This window comes from Capricornis sumatraensis, chromosome 7 (assembly GCF_032405125.1).
Source record: "Capricornis sumatraensis isolate serow.1 chromosome 7, serow.2, whole genome shotgun sequence".
Classification (NCBI taxonomy): Eukaryota; Metazoa; Chordata; class Mammalia; order Artiodactyla; family Bovidae; genus Capricornis; species Capricornis sumatraensis.
In genome coordinates, this window is record NC_091075.1 from 39,880,685 (window position 1) to 39,897,169 (window position 16,485).

A 16,485-nucleotide genomic window follows, 5' to 3' on the forward strand; every position below is an offset into this window, starting at 1 on the left:
CCTTTATGATGGACTGGTTGGATCTCCTTGCAGCCCAAGAGACTCTCAAGAGTCTTCTCCAACAACACAGTTCAGTTCAAAAGCATCAATTCTTTTGTGCTCAGCTTTCTTTATAGTCCAACTCTCACATCCATACATGACTACTGGAAAAACCATAACCTTGACTAGACAGACCTTTGTTGGCAAAGTAATGCCTCTGCTTTTTAACATGCTATCTAGGTTGGTCATATTAGAAAAACTATAGTTAAATATGTATGTGGAAAACTAAACACAATGTTGATAAGTATAGGAATAATGCCTAAAGCCCTCAAACCAACAGTGGAAAATGAGGGAATATAAATCATTTAACTAATCCCATAGAAAGCAGAGATGGAGAAAAAGGATGGTAAATGAAAAGCACAAAATACAATGGAAGAATAAGCCCCAATATACTAGTAATCACAGTAAATGCACATGGATTAAATTCACCTATCAGCGATACAGCAAAATAAAACTTATAGAAAGATTAAATATAAAGAGATGGAAAATATGGCGTACAAACAACCAAAAGAAAGGTAGCATATCAATATCAATATTGAAAGGGTCTAATTTAAACATCTAGCATGGAAAATGATAAAGCGAGCATGACATAATAAAAATCAACTGTGATTTCTAATGCAGAATATATTTTGAGAAACACTGCCTACTATGCCATAGGATCATGGATGCTTTCTTTACAGTGCTTGGCAAATAATAATTATGCCAAAATATTAATGGGTGGAGTGACTACCGTTACCACTTTATATTCAAATGATCATTTTATACATTTGTCACACCACAAGGGCAGGGGCCCTATCTTTTTCAGTTGTATGCCATTAATATTGAACACAGTGCCTGGCACATAGCTGTTGTTGTTGCTCAGTCACTAAGTTGTGTCCAACTCTTTGGACACGTCAGACTCTATAGCACATTAGACTCCTCTGTCTTCCACCATCTCCTGGACTGTGCTCAAATTCATGTTCACTGAGTCAGTGATGCTGTCTATCTCATCCTCTGCTGCCCCCTTCTCCTTTTGCCCTCAATCTTTTCCAGCATTAGGGTCTTTTCCAGTGAGTTGGCCCTTTGCATCAGGTGGCCAGAGTATTTGAGCTTCAGCATCAGTCCTTCCAATGAATATTTAGGGTTGATTTCCTTTAATATTGACTGGTTTGATCTCCTTGCTGTCCAGGGACTCTGAAGAATCTGCTCCAGCACCACAGTTCAAAAGCACCAATTTTTCAGTGCTCAGCCTTCTTGATGGTCCAACTCAGTAGGCACTCCATACATTGAAACTGAGTTCAAGGTTCATCTCTTCCATAAAACCTCTCCTAACTGTTCTTGCTTATAATGACTTAACCTTTGTTTCTACCTCTAGAGCACTCACAACTTGAAATATCCAATTTAGCAACTGATTACAGAGTAGTGTCTTTTCGTTTTTTCTCCAAAAATATTTTAGTTTATTTGAAGACAGATAAGATGCTTTATTCTGTGTCTAACACCTCAAATCAATACTTTTCGGGTCGACGTTACTATTTGGATGACTGCAAATTAGATCAGTGGTGCCAAGCAGCATGTGCCAAGGCTTCCAAGGAGTATCTCCATTTCCCCCTTTCCACCCTTGACTCAAGAGATCACTGTTTGGATACAGGCTCATTTGCAAAAAATGTGGAGAAGTTAAGGGAAGGGCCTGAGTCGGGAGCTAGTGCCCAATTTCAGATCTCCGTGCTCTCTTCCTTCTGGCGAAATAGGGAGGAAAATGCCTGTGATGCCATAAAAAAAGTGGTGTTGGAAGCGGGAGGGAGACAGTTGGGGAAGAGAGCGTGTCCCATACACAGAACCTGGACCCAATGTTCTACTAGCAAGCATGTTATCAGGAATAATTATGATATCAAAAGGAAACTCCAAGGCAAACAACTAAATTCAGGCACTGGGGGACCTTGTATAAAAGACAGAGAGGGATGTTTTCCATCTACATGCCAGGCACAGGAGGGGTCCCTGTCACAAGCAACTCCTAACTGCGAAGCTGCAGGGGGCTAACAAAGGACAGGGTGACATCTTTTGCTGGTCTTCATAAGGAAGGCAGCACGGTCCCTAGAGGTTCAATCAGGGCCCTGGGATGAGGTAGGAGAATGGGCTGGCTGACCTCCCAAGGTCTTTTGTAATCCCGTAATTAAATGGTGAATCGTTCATTTCCCCATTTACGCTCTGCACACGTCTGCAGCCAGTTTGATAGTAAATCCCCTGGGCAGCCTTCCAGGTTTAGCACGGTGCCACGCAAGCTGCTGGCACTCAAGAAATGACTCGAATATTTGCTGAATGAAGGAATAAATGAATCAAATATTTAAATAGCCCACATGACCTCCTCCCTGCCGGTAAAGTACTGTGATGAATGAAATCACAACATTTCAGGCACGATCATTTGAGCAGAGCCTGCAAAGAAACACACATACACACCCCAGCACTGATTCAACTCGATTCACATTCCCACCCTGGGAGCACTGACCACCTGCTCGGCGAGCAAGCTGTAGGAGTTTTTTTGGCAAGGATCCTTTCTCTCAACTGCTCTAGGACAGTGCCTCCAGAAGGTCACCAAGATTTAAGGCCGCTTCCCTTCCACATGGCCTCCGAGACAAAGTTTCAGCTGGGATTTTGCCTGGGCCTCCCTTGGGTGCGTCCGCACTCCCTTCCCTGCCCCCGGCGCCCTGGGCACATATCTCCCCAGCCCGCAGCGCCTCATCTTACCTTGGTGAGCTGGGCGATCTTCTTGCACATTTTCACGTGCATCTCAGGATCACAGTCCAGTCTCCAGCCGGGGCCACCGCGGGCGTCGGCTTTGGAGCCCGGGCAATTCCCGGGAGCGTGAATTTTGCTGTTCAGGGCAGAAGCCATCGCTGAAACGCGTCCGGCACTGAAAAGGCTCTTGCTGGCTCGGGTTCTCGCAGCCCGCGATGTGCACGTGCTTGTGCGCGCGGGCGTGTGAGCTTGTGGGCTTTCTCCGGAGAGGTGGCACTGCAGTCCCGCCGCCTGCACCGCCACCTGGCTCTTCCTCCCCCTGGGTGTCCTCCTCCCCGCTACCCGCGCGTCCACCCGGTCTGCCCCCGCGTTCTCGCTCGCTCGCTGGCTCTCCGGGCACCCGCACCCTGCGGAGAGGCGCCGAGGACACGCACGTGCGGTTCGTGATTCGCGAGCAGCTCCCGGGCCGGTGCGGGTCTCACCTGCAATAAGCTTCCGAGATGAGGAGTTGGTGGCCTCTAAGAGGTTTTCGCTGGCCGGGCGCCGCGCTCTGGGACACGCGGGTGCAGCCGAGCTCCGGACTCAGCGGCAACGGCCCCCGCCCGTGGTAGGCACCCCAGGCCAAACAAGAAGAGCCGGCTTCAGCCTCGGGCACCTGGGGGCGTTTGATCTGGGGAGGGAGACCCTGGCGAAGTGCTGTGGGCGAACGGGTGGCGAGGGACGGGGCACCTTGACGAGTACCCTCAGCCAGCTACTCCGGAGCCTCCGATCACGGCGCTGAGGGCGGAGGTTGGGGGTTGTGGCGGTAGGGGATGGGGGGTGTGGTCGGGGGCAGGATGCCGAGAGAGGGACGGGGTGGGGAAAGCAAATTGCGGGGACGTGAGGAGATGGCGGGGACCGGGGCAAACGATTTGGGCCCCTGTCAAGGCTGCGGGTGGGAGCCTCCCTTCTCCCATTTTAAGGAGGAGCGAGGATGTTGCGGGAGAATTGCCGGAGATTTACTAAAGGGAAGAAGCCAAGGGGCTGCGGAGAAGCTGGTGACCGAAATCTGGGACGAGAAATCTGGGTATGTAGCGAAGGACTGTGTAGTGTAGAGGGGTAGAGGAAAAGTCAAAGACAGGGGTAGACAGGATGATAGCAGGTGTGGGAAAGGAAGCAAAGAGGAATGGAGTAGTTATTAGGTAACAGATGGAGCTGAAAGTCTAAATAAACAGTTCTCAGGGAAAGTGAAATGATTCATTCACACACGTGGCCACCCGCCTCCCGGAACCAGAATCCTGTCCTTCACTTACCATACAAGTGTGTTGTATCAGCAACCGAATATCATGAGCCACAAAGCCACTGACGATGTAATTTTCCACAGAGGTAAACAACTTTTGATAAAGTTCTGATCATTTAGATCACCCTCGCCCCAATTCAATTAGAAAACAGAATGCCTGAAAATCAGAATCTCTACCAGGAAGCTAATGTAGACTTTTAGTCCTATCTTAGATTCCAGAGTCAAAATCTCTGGAGATGAGGGTCCAGAGCCCACATTTTAAGTGACCTTCCTACCTAATTCCATATTTAGAGTATTTTCTGCAGGGGTTTAATACATACTGAAACTTACAGGAATGCAACCACTTTGTATAGACACAACTTAAGTTGTGTCTGTTTCAGACACTTAGAATATTTCTATTCTAAGTTCCTTACTCTCGCCCTATTACCTTACAGTAGGCATGGCCAACCTGGGTTTTGGTTCCTAGCTTACCATCTAGGTCCCCTGTGCAGGACAACCACCCCTTCCCCAATTCAGTTAGAAAACAGAATGCCTGAATCAGAATCTCTACCAGGAGGCTGATGTAGACTCTTAGATTACAGAGTCAGTATCTCTGAAGATGAGGCTTCAGAATCCACATTTTAAGTGAGCTTCCTACCTAATTCCATATTTAGAGTATTTTCTGTAGGGTTTTAATACCTACTAAAATTTACAGGAATTCAACCACTTTGTAAACTAGAGGAAAAATACCCATTTTGATCAGAACTTTATCAAAAGTTATTTACCTCTGTGGAAAATTACATCATCAATGGCTTTGTGGCTCATGATTGTTGGTTGTTGATACAACACACTGGTAGGGTTTCCCAGGTGGCTCAGTGGTAAAGAATCCACCTGCCAGTGCAGGACATGCAAGAGACACAGGTTCAATCCCTGGGTCAGGAAGATCCCCTGGACTAGGAAATGGCAACCCACTTCAGTATTCCTGCCTGGAGAATTCTATAGACAGAGAAGCCTGGTGGGCTACAGTCCGTGGCATCACAAAGAGTCAGACACAACTGCGCAAATGAGCATGCACACACACTTGTAATGTAACTGCCACATTCATAATGAATTAGCCAATATGTGCAAGCATCTGAGTACTACATTATGTCATAAAGTTCATCAAGCCAGAGCATTTCTATATTGAAATATATATTTAATTATCTTGCTTTCCTTTTATTATACTGATAATATTTAAAATGTGTTTACTAATTTGAAAAATTGTCTATGAATTTCAAGATAACATGAATGTTACAGAAAAGATGATACTGGGTGTGAAGAGGATTGAGAAACACTGCTCTCGATGATCTTATACAGACTACAGTTTAGTAATGCTGCTGCTAAGTCACTTCAGTCATGTCCAACTCTGTGCGACTCCATAGACGGCAGCCCACCAAGGCTCCCCCGTCCCTGGGATTCTCCAGGCAAGAACACTGGAGTGGGTTGCCATTTCCTTCTCCAATGCATGAAAGTGAAAAGTGAAAGTGAAGTCTCAGTTGTGTCTGACCCTCAGCGACCCTATGAACTGCAGCCTTCCAGGCTCCTTTGTCCATGGGATTTTCCAGGCAAGAGTACTGGAGTGGGGTGCCATTGCCTTCTCCCTCTTTTCTAATTCCAAGTTTTAATTATTTAATAATTATCTTATTAAGTCTGGGGTATACTATACTTTCAACTTTATAGTGGAAGACAGAGGGGAAAGCAGATTCCCTTATCAGGCTTTGATGGATTGCAGTTAAGGTACCATGAGCTCATCTGTCTTGGAAAGAGTCCTTTGCAGTTTGTGGAGGTTTTCTAGCACCATGACTAGTAGGTCTTTTCACACTATCAGGAATGACATAGAGGGCAGAAGAGGATTAAGTGCTTTGTCTAATACAAGGCATTTATTAGTCCACTAATGTGATCTTGGGATTGCACTATGCTCTTTGCACATGTTCTGACCCCTACTAAGGCACTTATTATCTGCATTCTACAGTCTAGAAAATTGAAGCTAAGGGAGGCTAAGTATCCAATTTTATACAGCTACTAAATGGATCTGGGCTTCCCTGGTGGCTCAGACAGTAAAGACTCTGTCTGCAATACAGGAAACCTGGGTTTGATCCCTGGGTTGGGAAGATCCTCTGGAGAAGGAAATGGCAATCCACTCCAGTATTGTGGCCTGGAAAATCTCATGGACAGAGGAGCCTGGTGGGCCCTAGTCCATGGGGTCGCAAAGAGTTGGACCACAGTGAATATTCCACCCAAGAAACACAGATAAAGAACATAGCTCTTAGCAAGGCTTTTCATACTTGCCTCTGCACATTTCTAACAGAGCAAGCACGTATTGACTCTAGGAACCCCCCATCCTGCTGAGCCCCTCTTTCAACTTCAACTGTGGTTCTCATAACTGCATGTTCAGAAGTCAAGGTTGCTGCAGCAGACAGGACAAGAGACTGCATAACCCAGGATTCAGGTGGTGTGGTCCTCCTACCTCCCTGGCACTGTATTCTAAATGTCTTAATCTTCACTAATTGACTTCTGTTTAAAAGTGGTTCAATAAATTATGGGATTTGAGCATCTTAATTTGAGTTGTAAGGATTTCCTGTCCATGACATCCAGGATAGAGTACCTGAATGGTAATTTAGTGTCTGAATAGAGTGCCAAAATGGTAATTTGGAGGTTACCATTGCATCAGGAAAACTTTCTACATGACATTATACATGGATCTTTGCACAGATGTGCAAGTAATTCCATAGGAGTAATTCCTGGGAAAACCCGACTTTAAAGAGTAAGCAACTTTTAAGTCTTGATATATTTTCTTATACTGTTCTTCAGAATAGTTATTCCAAATTACACTCATTAATAGTGCACAAAAATGTGTGTTTCCCATACCCTTACCAACACTGTTGCTAGTGATCTTGAAATATCTTCTGATTTAAAAGGTGAAGAGTGTCTCCCCTCACCATTTGTTTGATTACTTGTATTTTACTAGTAAAATCAAATTAAAATTAGGGTTGGTGAAACACATTTCTACAAATTGATTGGTTGTTGGAATTTAACATTATTATTTTTTGAATTAAACTTTTTGTGCACTTGCTTTTGCCTGGCTTTCTTCCACATGTTGAAGTAACTTTCTAGACCACGATCAAATTGCTACTGTGCAGGGTACCACATAAGCAAACCAAAACTTAGATAATTTCTGTGTCTCTGTAATGCTCTGCATGACTAGACACACAGTATATGTAACTCTGGGCACTATACTTAGTTCCTTGTTCCTTCTTATGCCAAACAAGTTTGACAGGGTGACCCCAGCCAATTGGATATTTTCTACTTTTCTCTTCTGTGTTCTTTATTCTTCATCCTTTAAAAGCTCCCTGCCTTTTACATCATTTTATTCCACTTTATAAAGTGCTAAATTGTTTTCTTTAGTCATTTTTAACACTTATTACAACATCTTTCTTTGTAGGGGCTTCTATTGCAAACATTTCCCCCAGTTAGTAGTTTGTTTTAGCTTTCTTATGCTGCTCAAGTATTTTGAATTTTTATGTAGTAAATCTGCTGATATTTTCTCTTACATTTTCTGGCTTTTGCATCATGCTTAGAAAGGCCTTCCCCATCCAAGAATAGGTTTTCCTAGCACTTTTATGGTTTCACTTTTAAAAAATGTTTACATTTTTAAATCTAACTGGGATTATGTTGATACATGGGGTGAGGTTGGAAACCAAGCTTATGTTTTTCCAGATGGCTAAGTAGTTGTCTCAACAGGTATTGAATAATTCACCTTTACCACACTGTTCATCTAAGTGCCACCTTAGGTGATTTCTTCAGTAGAAACTTACTAAGGTAATGTTTTATGCTTTGCTTTGGAATTTTCTTCTTAATCAGTTAAGCAGCATGGGTAACTCTATCATCACTATTATTACTACTCATCTAAAAATAAAATCAGGCTTTCCTGGTGCCTCAGTGGTAAAGAATCTGCCTGCCAATGAAGGATACTCGGGTTCAATCCCTGGGTCAGGAAGATCCCCTGAAGAAGGAAATGGAAACCCACTTCAGTATTCTTGCCTGGGAAATCCCATGGACAGAGAAGCCTAGCAGGCTATGGTCTGTGGGGTCCCAAAAGAGTCAGACATGACTGAACTACTGAACAACAAAAACAACAGAAAAAAAAATCACATTCTGGAATATTTCACTTAACTTCTTTACCTACAAGGCTAGTCTCATTACCCTGTCTTATTCCTACTGATCTTTCAGACTAGTTTCCATGTCCCTAAAATATGCTCTCAGAGCTGCACATTTCTGTTGTAGCCCTTATGTCATATTTTATTTTTAAAAGCTAAAGTTTGTTTTTCTTTAAAATATTCCCTCCCCCTTTTGAGAGGGGAATGCAAGAAATGAACATAGCTTAAATTAGCATTATGCTTGTATCATGACACATATTAACTAGTAGTAGGGTTTCATTCGGAGAAGGCAATGGCAACCCACTCCAGTACTCTTGCCTGGAAAATCCCATGGACGGAGGAGCCTGGTAGGCTGTAGTCCATGGGGTCGAGAAGAGTCTGACTTGACTGAGCGACTTCACTTTCACTTTTCACTTTCATGCATTGGAGAAGGAAATGGCAACACACTCCAGTATTCTTGCCTGGAGACTCCCAGGGACAGGGGAGCCTGGTGGGCTGCCGTCTATGGGGTCGCATAGAGTCAGACACGACTGAAGCGACTTAGCAGCAGCAGCAGCAGCAGCAGGGTTTCATTAAAATTAACTTTATAATATGTTTTCCATCTAATCTCCACAGGAGAGGAAAATAAAAACAACCACCCCTTATCACAAAATGGCAACATTTGCACTGAGATTACAATATAAAAAAATACTATGGAATACATTTGGAATAAAATGTTTTGTGGCAGAATTTTAGCCAGATTATGTTGGTGGCTCAGATGGTAAAGAATTTGCCTACAGTGCAGGAGACCCAGGTTTGATCCCAGGTTGGGGAAATCCCCTGGATAAGGGAATGGCTACCCAATCCAGTATTCTTGCCTGGAGAATTCCATGGACAAAGGAGCCTGGCAGGCTGTAGTCCATGGCGTTGCAAAGAGTTGGACACGATTGTGTGACTAATACACAGACATTATTAATATGATCACTCTGAGCACCACAAATTGTTTTGGAACTAGCTTACAGGCAATAGAAGTCTAGGAATTCTAGCACTGGTAGTCATTTTTTCCCATCTTCATACCTTAGTGGTAACAGAGATGTGAAACACAGGGATAGAAGAAGAGCTGAGTACATGGGCTAAGAGTAGTTAATCACACAAGTAGTCTTTCCAGTACCTGAAACATTTAACAGACATTTTGCAAAGTACATTTGACTTCACCTTAAACAGGCAGAAAGTGAATCTGACAGCTCAGTACTCTTGCCTTTCTAGTCTTTTTCTGGAGTTCAAAGGTAACTGAACAACAGAATTCTCCAATACTTGAAAAAGAAATGGAACTGATGCTTTTAAACTCTATTACTAGCAGCAGAGTGCTCTCTACTTGTGTCTGTTAGTCTCTCGGTTGTGTCTGATGCTTTGCGACCCTATGGACTGTAGCCTGCCAGGCTTCTCTGTCCATGGAGTTCTCCAGGCAAGAATAGTGGAGTGGATAGCCATTTTCTTCTCCAGGGGATTTTCCCAACCCAGGGTCTCCTGCATTGCAGGCAGATTCGTTACCATCTGAGCCACCAAAGAAGCCTTTACTCCACTTAATGGAAACAAACAAAAAAATTTTTTTAACTGAATTAATTTTTGGTAATAGGGATGACCTATGGTTGAATTTTTCAACCAAACCAAGTCATTTTTCAATTTCCCTTTCTGGAATTGACCACTGTTTTTGTTTGTCTTGTTTTTTGTTTATTCTGTAAGGTCATCTTCGGTGTCTCTGCAATACAAATCCAAGTATCACCTAGAATATGCACATGGGATTTAGAACTTTCCAAATTTTGGTGAACATAAAAGTCATCTTGATCTTGATAAAAATGAATAATTCTGACTCCCTATGTTAGAAATTTTCATTCAGGTTTGAGTAAGGCATCTTAAACAATCATTTCAGTGAAGCTGGTATGGATGATACCGGGCCCCACTTTGAGAATTGCTTTAATGTCCTAAACAAGTCTTAATAGTGCCGTCTATGTCATCTTGCTTTACAATGTCCTCCGCATCCTTTCTCCTATTCACATCCTATCAGCCTTCGAGTCTCAGCTCAGGCTGAGCTCCGAGGGAGTTCCAACCAGGTGACTCCAGTCAGAGGTGCTCTCTCAGAGCTCTCATGGCAGTCAGTACACAGCAAATGTCTCTAAAGTTTGATTCAGCAGCCTATCAGCAGAAACTTTTCCAGCATGCATTCCTAATAATGTATTTCTTAACCTATGATTCAGTATTGTTCTGTACTAATATTTTATATATGCTATTAAAATACACACAAAAGAGACTGCTAATGGATAAATTAAAGAAAATATGATAAATTATTAGACAAAAATTTTGGTATATTTTATTAATATATCATGATATAATATTACAGTATTTTAGATGAAGTAATTGAATTGAATATGCTTCAACATTTTACAAAATTTTGATTTTATTATTTTGTCTAGTTGCTAAATTGTGTTAGAATCTTTTTTGACCCCAGGGACTGTAGCCTACTAGGATCCTCTATCCATGGGATTTCCCAGGCAAGAATACTGGAGTGGGTTGCCATTTCCTTCTCCATTATCATTTTAGGCTATTGTAATTCTGATGTAATTCTAAGTTCAGTTTCAACATTGATTTTAATAGCTGCTATAACTGAAAACATATGAAACTTCACAGGTTCAAAGGAAGGATATCATTAAAGGTATTTATTAATTATGGCTATCAATTTTTCAATCCCACATGCTGATATTCATAAAGGATTTTACTGAAATTTTGTTGAAATTTAGTAAAGTTATTTATTCCCTGATCAATTATCATAAGCTAATCATAAAATTTTGCATTTGTTAAAAATGTATTTTTAAATAGGTAATATATCCATATGGTACGATATTCAAGAGTGAAAGATGAAAAGCCTTCCTTCCACCTCTGTTTCTAGTGACTAATTCCACTCCTGGAGAAGCAACAAATTCTATTCCTATATGAGCATAAAAAGCGTGTGTTTATTTGAATTCCTGATACCTTTTACACTTACTATCGTATTGAATGAGGAATTCCTACATCATATCCCTTCTACATTCCTTGGTCTTATTTTATCAGAATTTGAATAGCATTCACTTAATATAATAACTACATAAATATGGTTCATAGACTAAAGTGTGCTCAAACTTATTCCTACTTTTCTTATACAGTCATTCTTTTTTGTCTTCATATTCTTCCTTTTTTTATTCATGAACTGTTAGGGATAGGTTTAAGTTTGTGTTGGTCTCAATATTCAGCCAAATTTGCTCTTAGGCATTTGCCTTGCCCTTTGGGAGACTGAATAGCTGACAACTTCTTTCAATATGATTTTTGGCAACTCTGAAATTGTACTAGATCAATGATAATGGTTCTTTTTCCAGATGAACATCAACATATTCAGATTAATAACATCTATATTATTAATAAGGCAAGTATATTAGTTATGGTAATGTTAATTGCTAAAATAAACAAACCCCACATCTCAGTAGCTTAACCCAGTAAAGTTTATTTTTGGCTCACATGAAAGTCTGAGTTACTTGTCTTTGGACCCTCTTCCTATCTAAAGTGAATCAGAGGTTGGCTCTGTTTGTGTTCCAAGATCCTCCAGAACCCAGGACCACACAGTCATCTGCATCTAGCCAGTAAAATGCAAAAAGAACAGAGAAGGTATAGCAACTACTAAAATACTTTTGGATCCTAGAATTGACATGCCAACTCTGCTGTCATTCTATTGGCAAAAACTAATTATAGGCAAGAACTGAATAAGATATAAAGGGGGCTGGAAATACAACTTCTGGCTGGGTAGCAATTTTTCATAAGAACTCTACACTATGAAAAGTGGAACACACAACATGATGGACATAGAATCATCTATTACAAATAATTCAGACTTACTGTTAATATCTGAACATTCACTTTCTAGTACAAGTAAACATTTGGGATATAATTTGAAGTGAAAAACCACACTGGAATGCAAGCTGCGTGAAGGCAGAAATTCTTGACTGCTAAAATCTCAGTGATTAGAGTAATTCTTGGCACTCTGTAGATGCTCAAAAGATATTTGCTGAAGGACCAACTGAATGAATGTATTTTATGCATTGAAATTCTATTAATCTGCTAAGATATTAATGTGTATATATTGCAAAAGTAAAGTTATGAAAGTAATTGATTTGAAAACTATTAATTTTACGTACAGAAACAGACACTGAGAACTTTCTGGTAGTTGAATAATAGGGAAACAGATGAACATGAATATTAGACTAGATAACGTCTAGAAGTTTACCTTAAATGTATAAAACGCGTGTGTGCTCTGCTGTGCTTAGTTGCTCAGTTGTGTTCGACCCTTTGTGACCCGATGGACTGTAGCCTGCTGGACTCTCTGTCTATGGGGATTCTCCAGGCTAGAACACTGAAGTGGGTTGCCTTGCCCTCTTCCAGGGCATCCTTCCAACCCAGGGATGGAACCCAGGTCTCTTGCATAAGACACTTAAAAATATTTAAATGACAGTACATGGCAGAATGGGCTTCCTAGTGGTACAGAACCTGTCTGCTGACATAAGAGACAAGGTTTCAATCCCTGGGTGAGGAAGATCCCCAGAGGAGGGCATGCAACCCAGTCCAGTACTCTTGCCTGGAGAATCCCATGGACAGAAGAGCCTGGTGGGTGACAGTCCATAGGGTCACAAAGAGTTGGCCATGGAATAAGCAACTTAGCATCCATGTACACACAGAGTACAATAATAGACTCAATTGTTTATAATTCCAATAGCTGTAGAATTGGTATACTAAAATTCACAATTTTAAACAAAGAAGTGTTATTAGATTTTAGTGATTTATACCATTTTAGATAATTAATTTTCAAGAAAAAGTCCAGTTTTGGAATCCTTCAGTCTTTTGCTGCTGCTGCTAAGTCACTTCAGTCGTGTCCGACTCTCTGTGACCCCATAGACAGCAGCCCACCAGGCTTTGCTGTCCCTGGGATTCTCCAGGCAAGAACACTGGAGTGGGTTGCCATTTCCTTCTCCAATGCATGAAAGTGAAAAGTAAAAGTGAAGTCACTCAGTCATGTCTGACTCTTCGCGACCTCATGGATTGAAGCCTACCAGGCTCCTCTGTCCAAGGGATTTTTCAGGCAAGAGTACTGAAGTGGGTTGCCATTGCCTTCTCCACTTCAGTCTTTTGAGGATAACTGAAAAACAGAATGTCAACTCTCCTACCTCAGATTTCATGAAAAGAACAAATTCCAAAGATATATAAACTACACCTGTGATAAATGACCATAATCTGGATTTCCGCTTGCTAAGTCGCTTCAGTCATGTCTGAGTCTTTGCAACTCTATGGATTGTAGCCTGCCAGGCTCCTCTGTCCATAGGATTCTCCAGGCAAGAATACTACTGCAGTGGGTTGCCACGCCCTCCTCCAGGGGATCTTCTCAACCCAGGGATGGAACCCACTTCTTTTATGTCTCCTGCATTGCACATTGGCGAGCAGGTTCCTTACCAGTAGCGCCACCTGGGAAGTAATCTGGATTAAAAAAATATAAAGAATGTGAAAAAAGGAAGAAAGTAATACATAAGAGAAAAAGAGAAAAATAAGATACTTAAAATATTATTCCCAGTAATTAAATTTCAAAATAGTTGTAACAGGAATATTTTAATAAAGACAATTCCTTTCTACCTCAGATCATATGAAAAACTAACGAGATGGATCACAGTGAAAGCTAAAATTGTTAAGTCTTCAAAAGAAAAAAAAACAAACACAGAATAGCTTCAGAACATTCAGGTTGGCAAAGGTTTGTTAAAAGCACTCACAATAATAGAAAAACAACCTGATAAACTGGATTTTATAAAAATTTAAAATTTCCATTCATAATATACCACTAAAAAAGTAAAAAGAAACCGCATAGACTGGCAAAAGATGTCTGTAACACAAACACACATATATATATGATAGACAAACCTGTGTACCAAATATATAAAGAACATATCCTTAAGAAAAAGATAACTGCAGTATAACTTAGAAATGGGCAAAGACTTGAATACATACTTTCAAAAGAGGTATCTGAATGGCTGATAAGCATATAAAAAGGTAATACTGCAAATCATGGAAACATAAATTAAAGTCACAATGAGATACTACTATACGGAACCAGAATTGGTAAAATTAAGGGTAGACAATAACAAATGTTTGTAAGGATGTGAAGTAATTGGAACTTTCATATATTGCTAATGAGAGCATAAAATGACACAATCACTTTGGAAAGTATTTGACAGTTTTATTCTATGACACAGCAGTTTGGCTCCTAGGACCCAAGAGGAATGAGTGCATATACCCATAAAAAACACAGAAATACATTTATTTCAGCTTTATCTGCAATAGCCACAAATTGCAAAGTACTCAAATCTCACCTAACAGATAATTGCATATGAATACAATGGGACAGTCTACAACAATAAAAAAAAATGAACAGTGGATACATGCAAACACCTGGATGAACTGGTGATATTACATTGATGAAAGCATCCAAATGTAAAACAGCACATACTGGATGAATCCATTCACATTAGTTGAGAAAAAGCAAAATGAATTGATCTTTAGAAGACCTTCTGGGGCAGGTATAAACAGGGAAAAGGACACTGGGTAATCAGAAAATTTTTGGACTTTACTCTGAGTGTACACATCTTAATATGAGAGTATACACTATGTGAAAAATCAAGTACACTTCTGATTATTGCACTTCATGTCCTTCACTGTAGTTATGATTATCTCTTACTTAAAAAATAGAAAAGGCACATGAACAAATTGTCCTGGCATGGTTTACTCAATAGATTTGATGACAGAGAAAAAACACATCACCACAGATAATCATTTGCAATTAGATCAAAATTTATTCTTAGGTTATATAATGCTAATATAAACAAAGTACAGGAAAAAACCTCAATCATAATACATAGGAAAAAAATCTAAAGCATTATATGGGAATAACTATATCTTGATAGCAAAAATAGTACAGAATATGAAAAATCATATATAATTTCAAAATATTTTTAAAGAAGTAAATCATTTTTTATGCTTTTGAGTCTACAGAGGCTAAAATTTAAACAAAAAGCTTGTTGAAATTATTGCTATGTATTATGCATTATTTCTTTAAATAAAAAAATTTGAGATTTGTCTAAGCGAGAGGCATAGTTCCTTTCACAAGACAAGTTATTGAAAACAATTTTTTCTTTCTGAAAACATCTGCAGGGCACATCTTTTTGAAGGTGAGCACCTATTGCAATTGTGGAGGATGATGCCTGAAGGAGCAATCTAATCACTGACAATGCTACAATTCTCCTGTATCTTTAATGTCAAACTTCTAAAATCTGACTATCAAAATTGTAATGATTACATTTTGAGAAATAAAATTTCAATTTATTTTTGTGATACAGAAACATTTATTCAAAAATGTTTGTTTGGTGTACTTCTAATTGCCTCATTTTATCATTATTATCACTATGCTTGTGCTTATCTTTTTATATTTTCTCTTAACATCTGTTGCACTTATTTTTATACTTTCCATGTACTCAAAACACTTTGTTCCAAGTTTCCTAGGGACCTACTTCCTCAAACCCCCACCCTACTTACTTGACACAGTAGTCATCGTGGGACTTTCATTGCATTCCTTTGCCAGATCTTATATTTTCAGGATCCCATGCTTTCTTACTTAGATTACTCCTTTGTTTTGATGAAGCACATCCTCCAGTAGCCTCCTAAGAAAGGGTACATGGTAAGATACAATTTTGAGACCATGCCAGTCTAACCTTCATTTTAGCCCCATACTTGATTGGACTGTCTATAATTCTAGACAGAATATTAGACTGGAAATAATTTTTTCTCTTAGATTTGAAGACCCTGCATTTATAGTCTTCTAGCATCTTCTAGTGTTGCTACCAAAAAGTTAAAATGCCATTCTGAAAACATCTTTTTATGTAACTCTTGTTATCCCCCTGTGGAAACTTTAAGGATCTTCTTTAACAACTAGCATCCTGAATTATCATATGATTTTGCATGTGTGTGTGGGTGATTCATTGTACCATGCGCTCAGTGGATCGTTTTATTAGTAAGAGCCACATGTCCTACATGTTGGGGAGATATTCTTTTTTATTATCACCTCCTTTCTCTTTTCTCTCCTTTTCGAGATCTTAATCAGATGTTGTGCCCAATTCTAATTTTTTGGTTCTTTGCTATTTTCACCTCTGCTTTTTTGTTCTATTTTCTGAAATTTCTTCAACT

The 16,485-nt window shown here is 40.2% G+C and overlaps 1 protein-coding gene across 1 annotated transcript in view; it reads right to left on the minus strand.

Annotated features, from left to right (window-relative positions):
- The window catches only part of FAM184B (family with sequence similarity 184 member B), a 120,594-nt gene extending 117,687 nt beyond the window's left edge, over positions 1-2,907 (minus strand). The window contains exon 1 of the mRNA XM_068974895.1: positions 2,761-2,907. Within this exon, the coding sequence (XP_068830996.1) occupies positions 2,761-2,907 (147 nt within the window). The remainder of the gene's footprint in view (positions 1-2,760) is intronic.
- Positions 2,908-16,485: the final 13,578 nt, after the last annotated feature.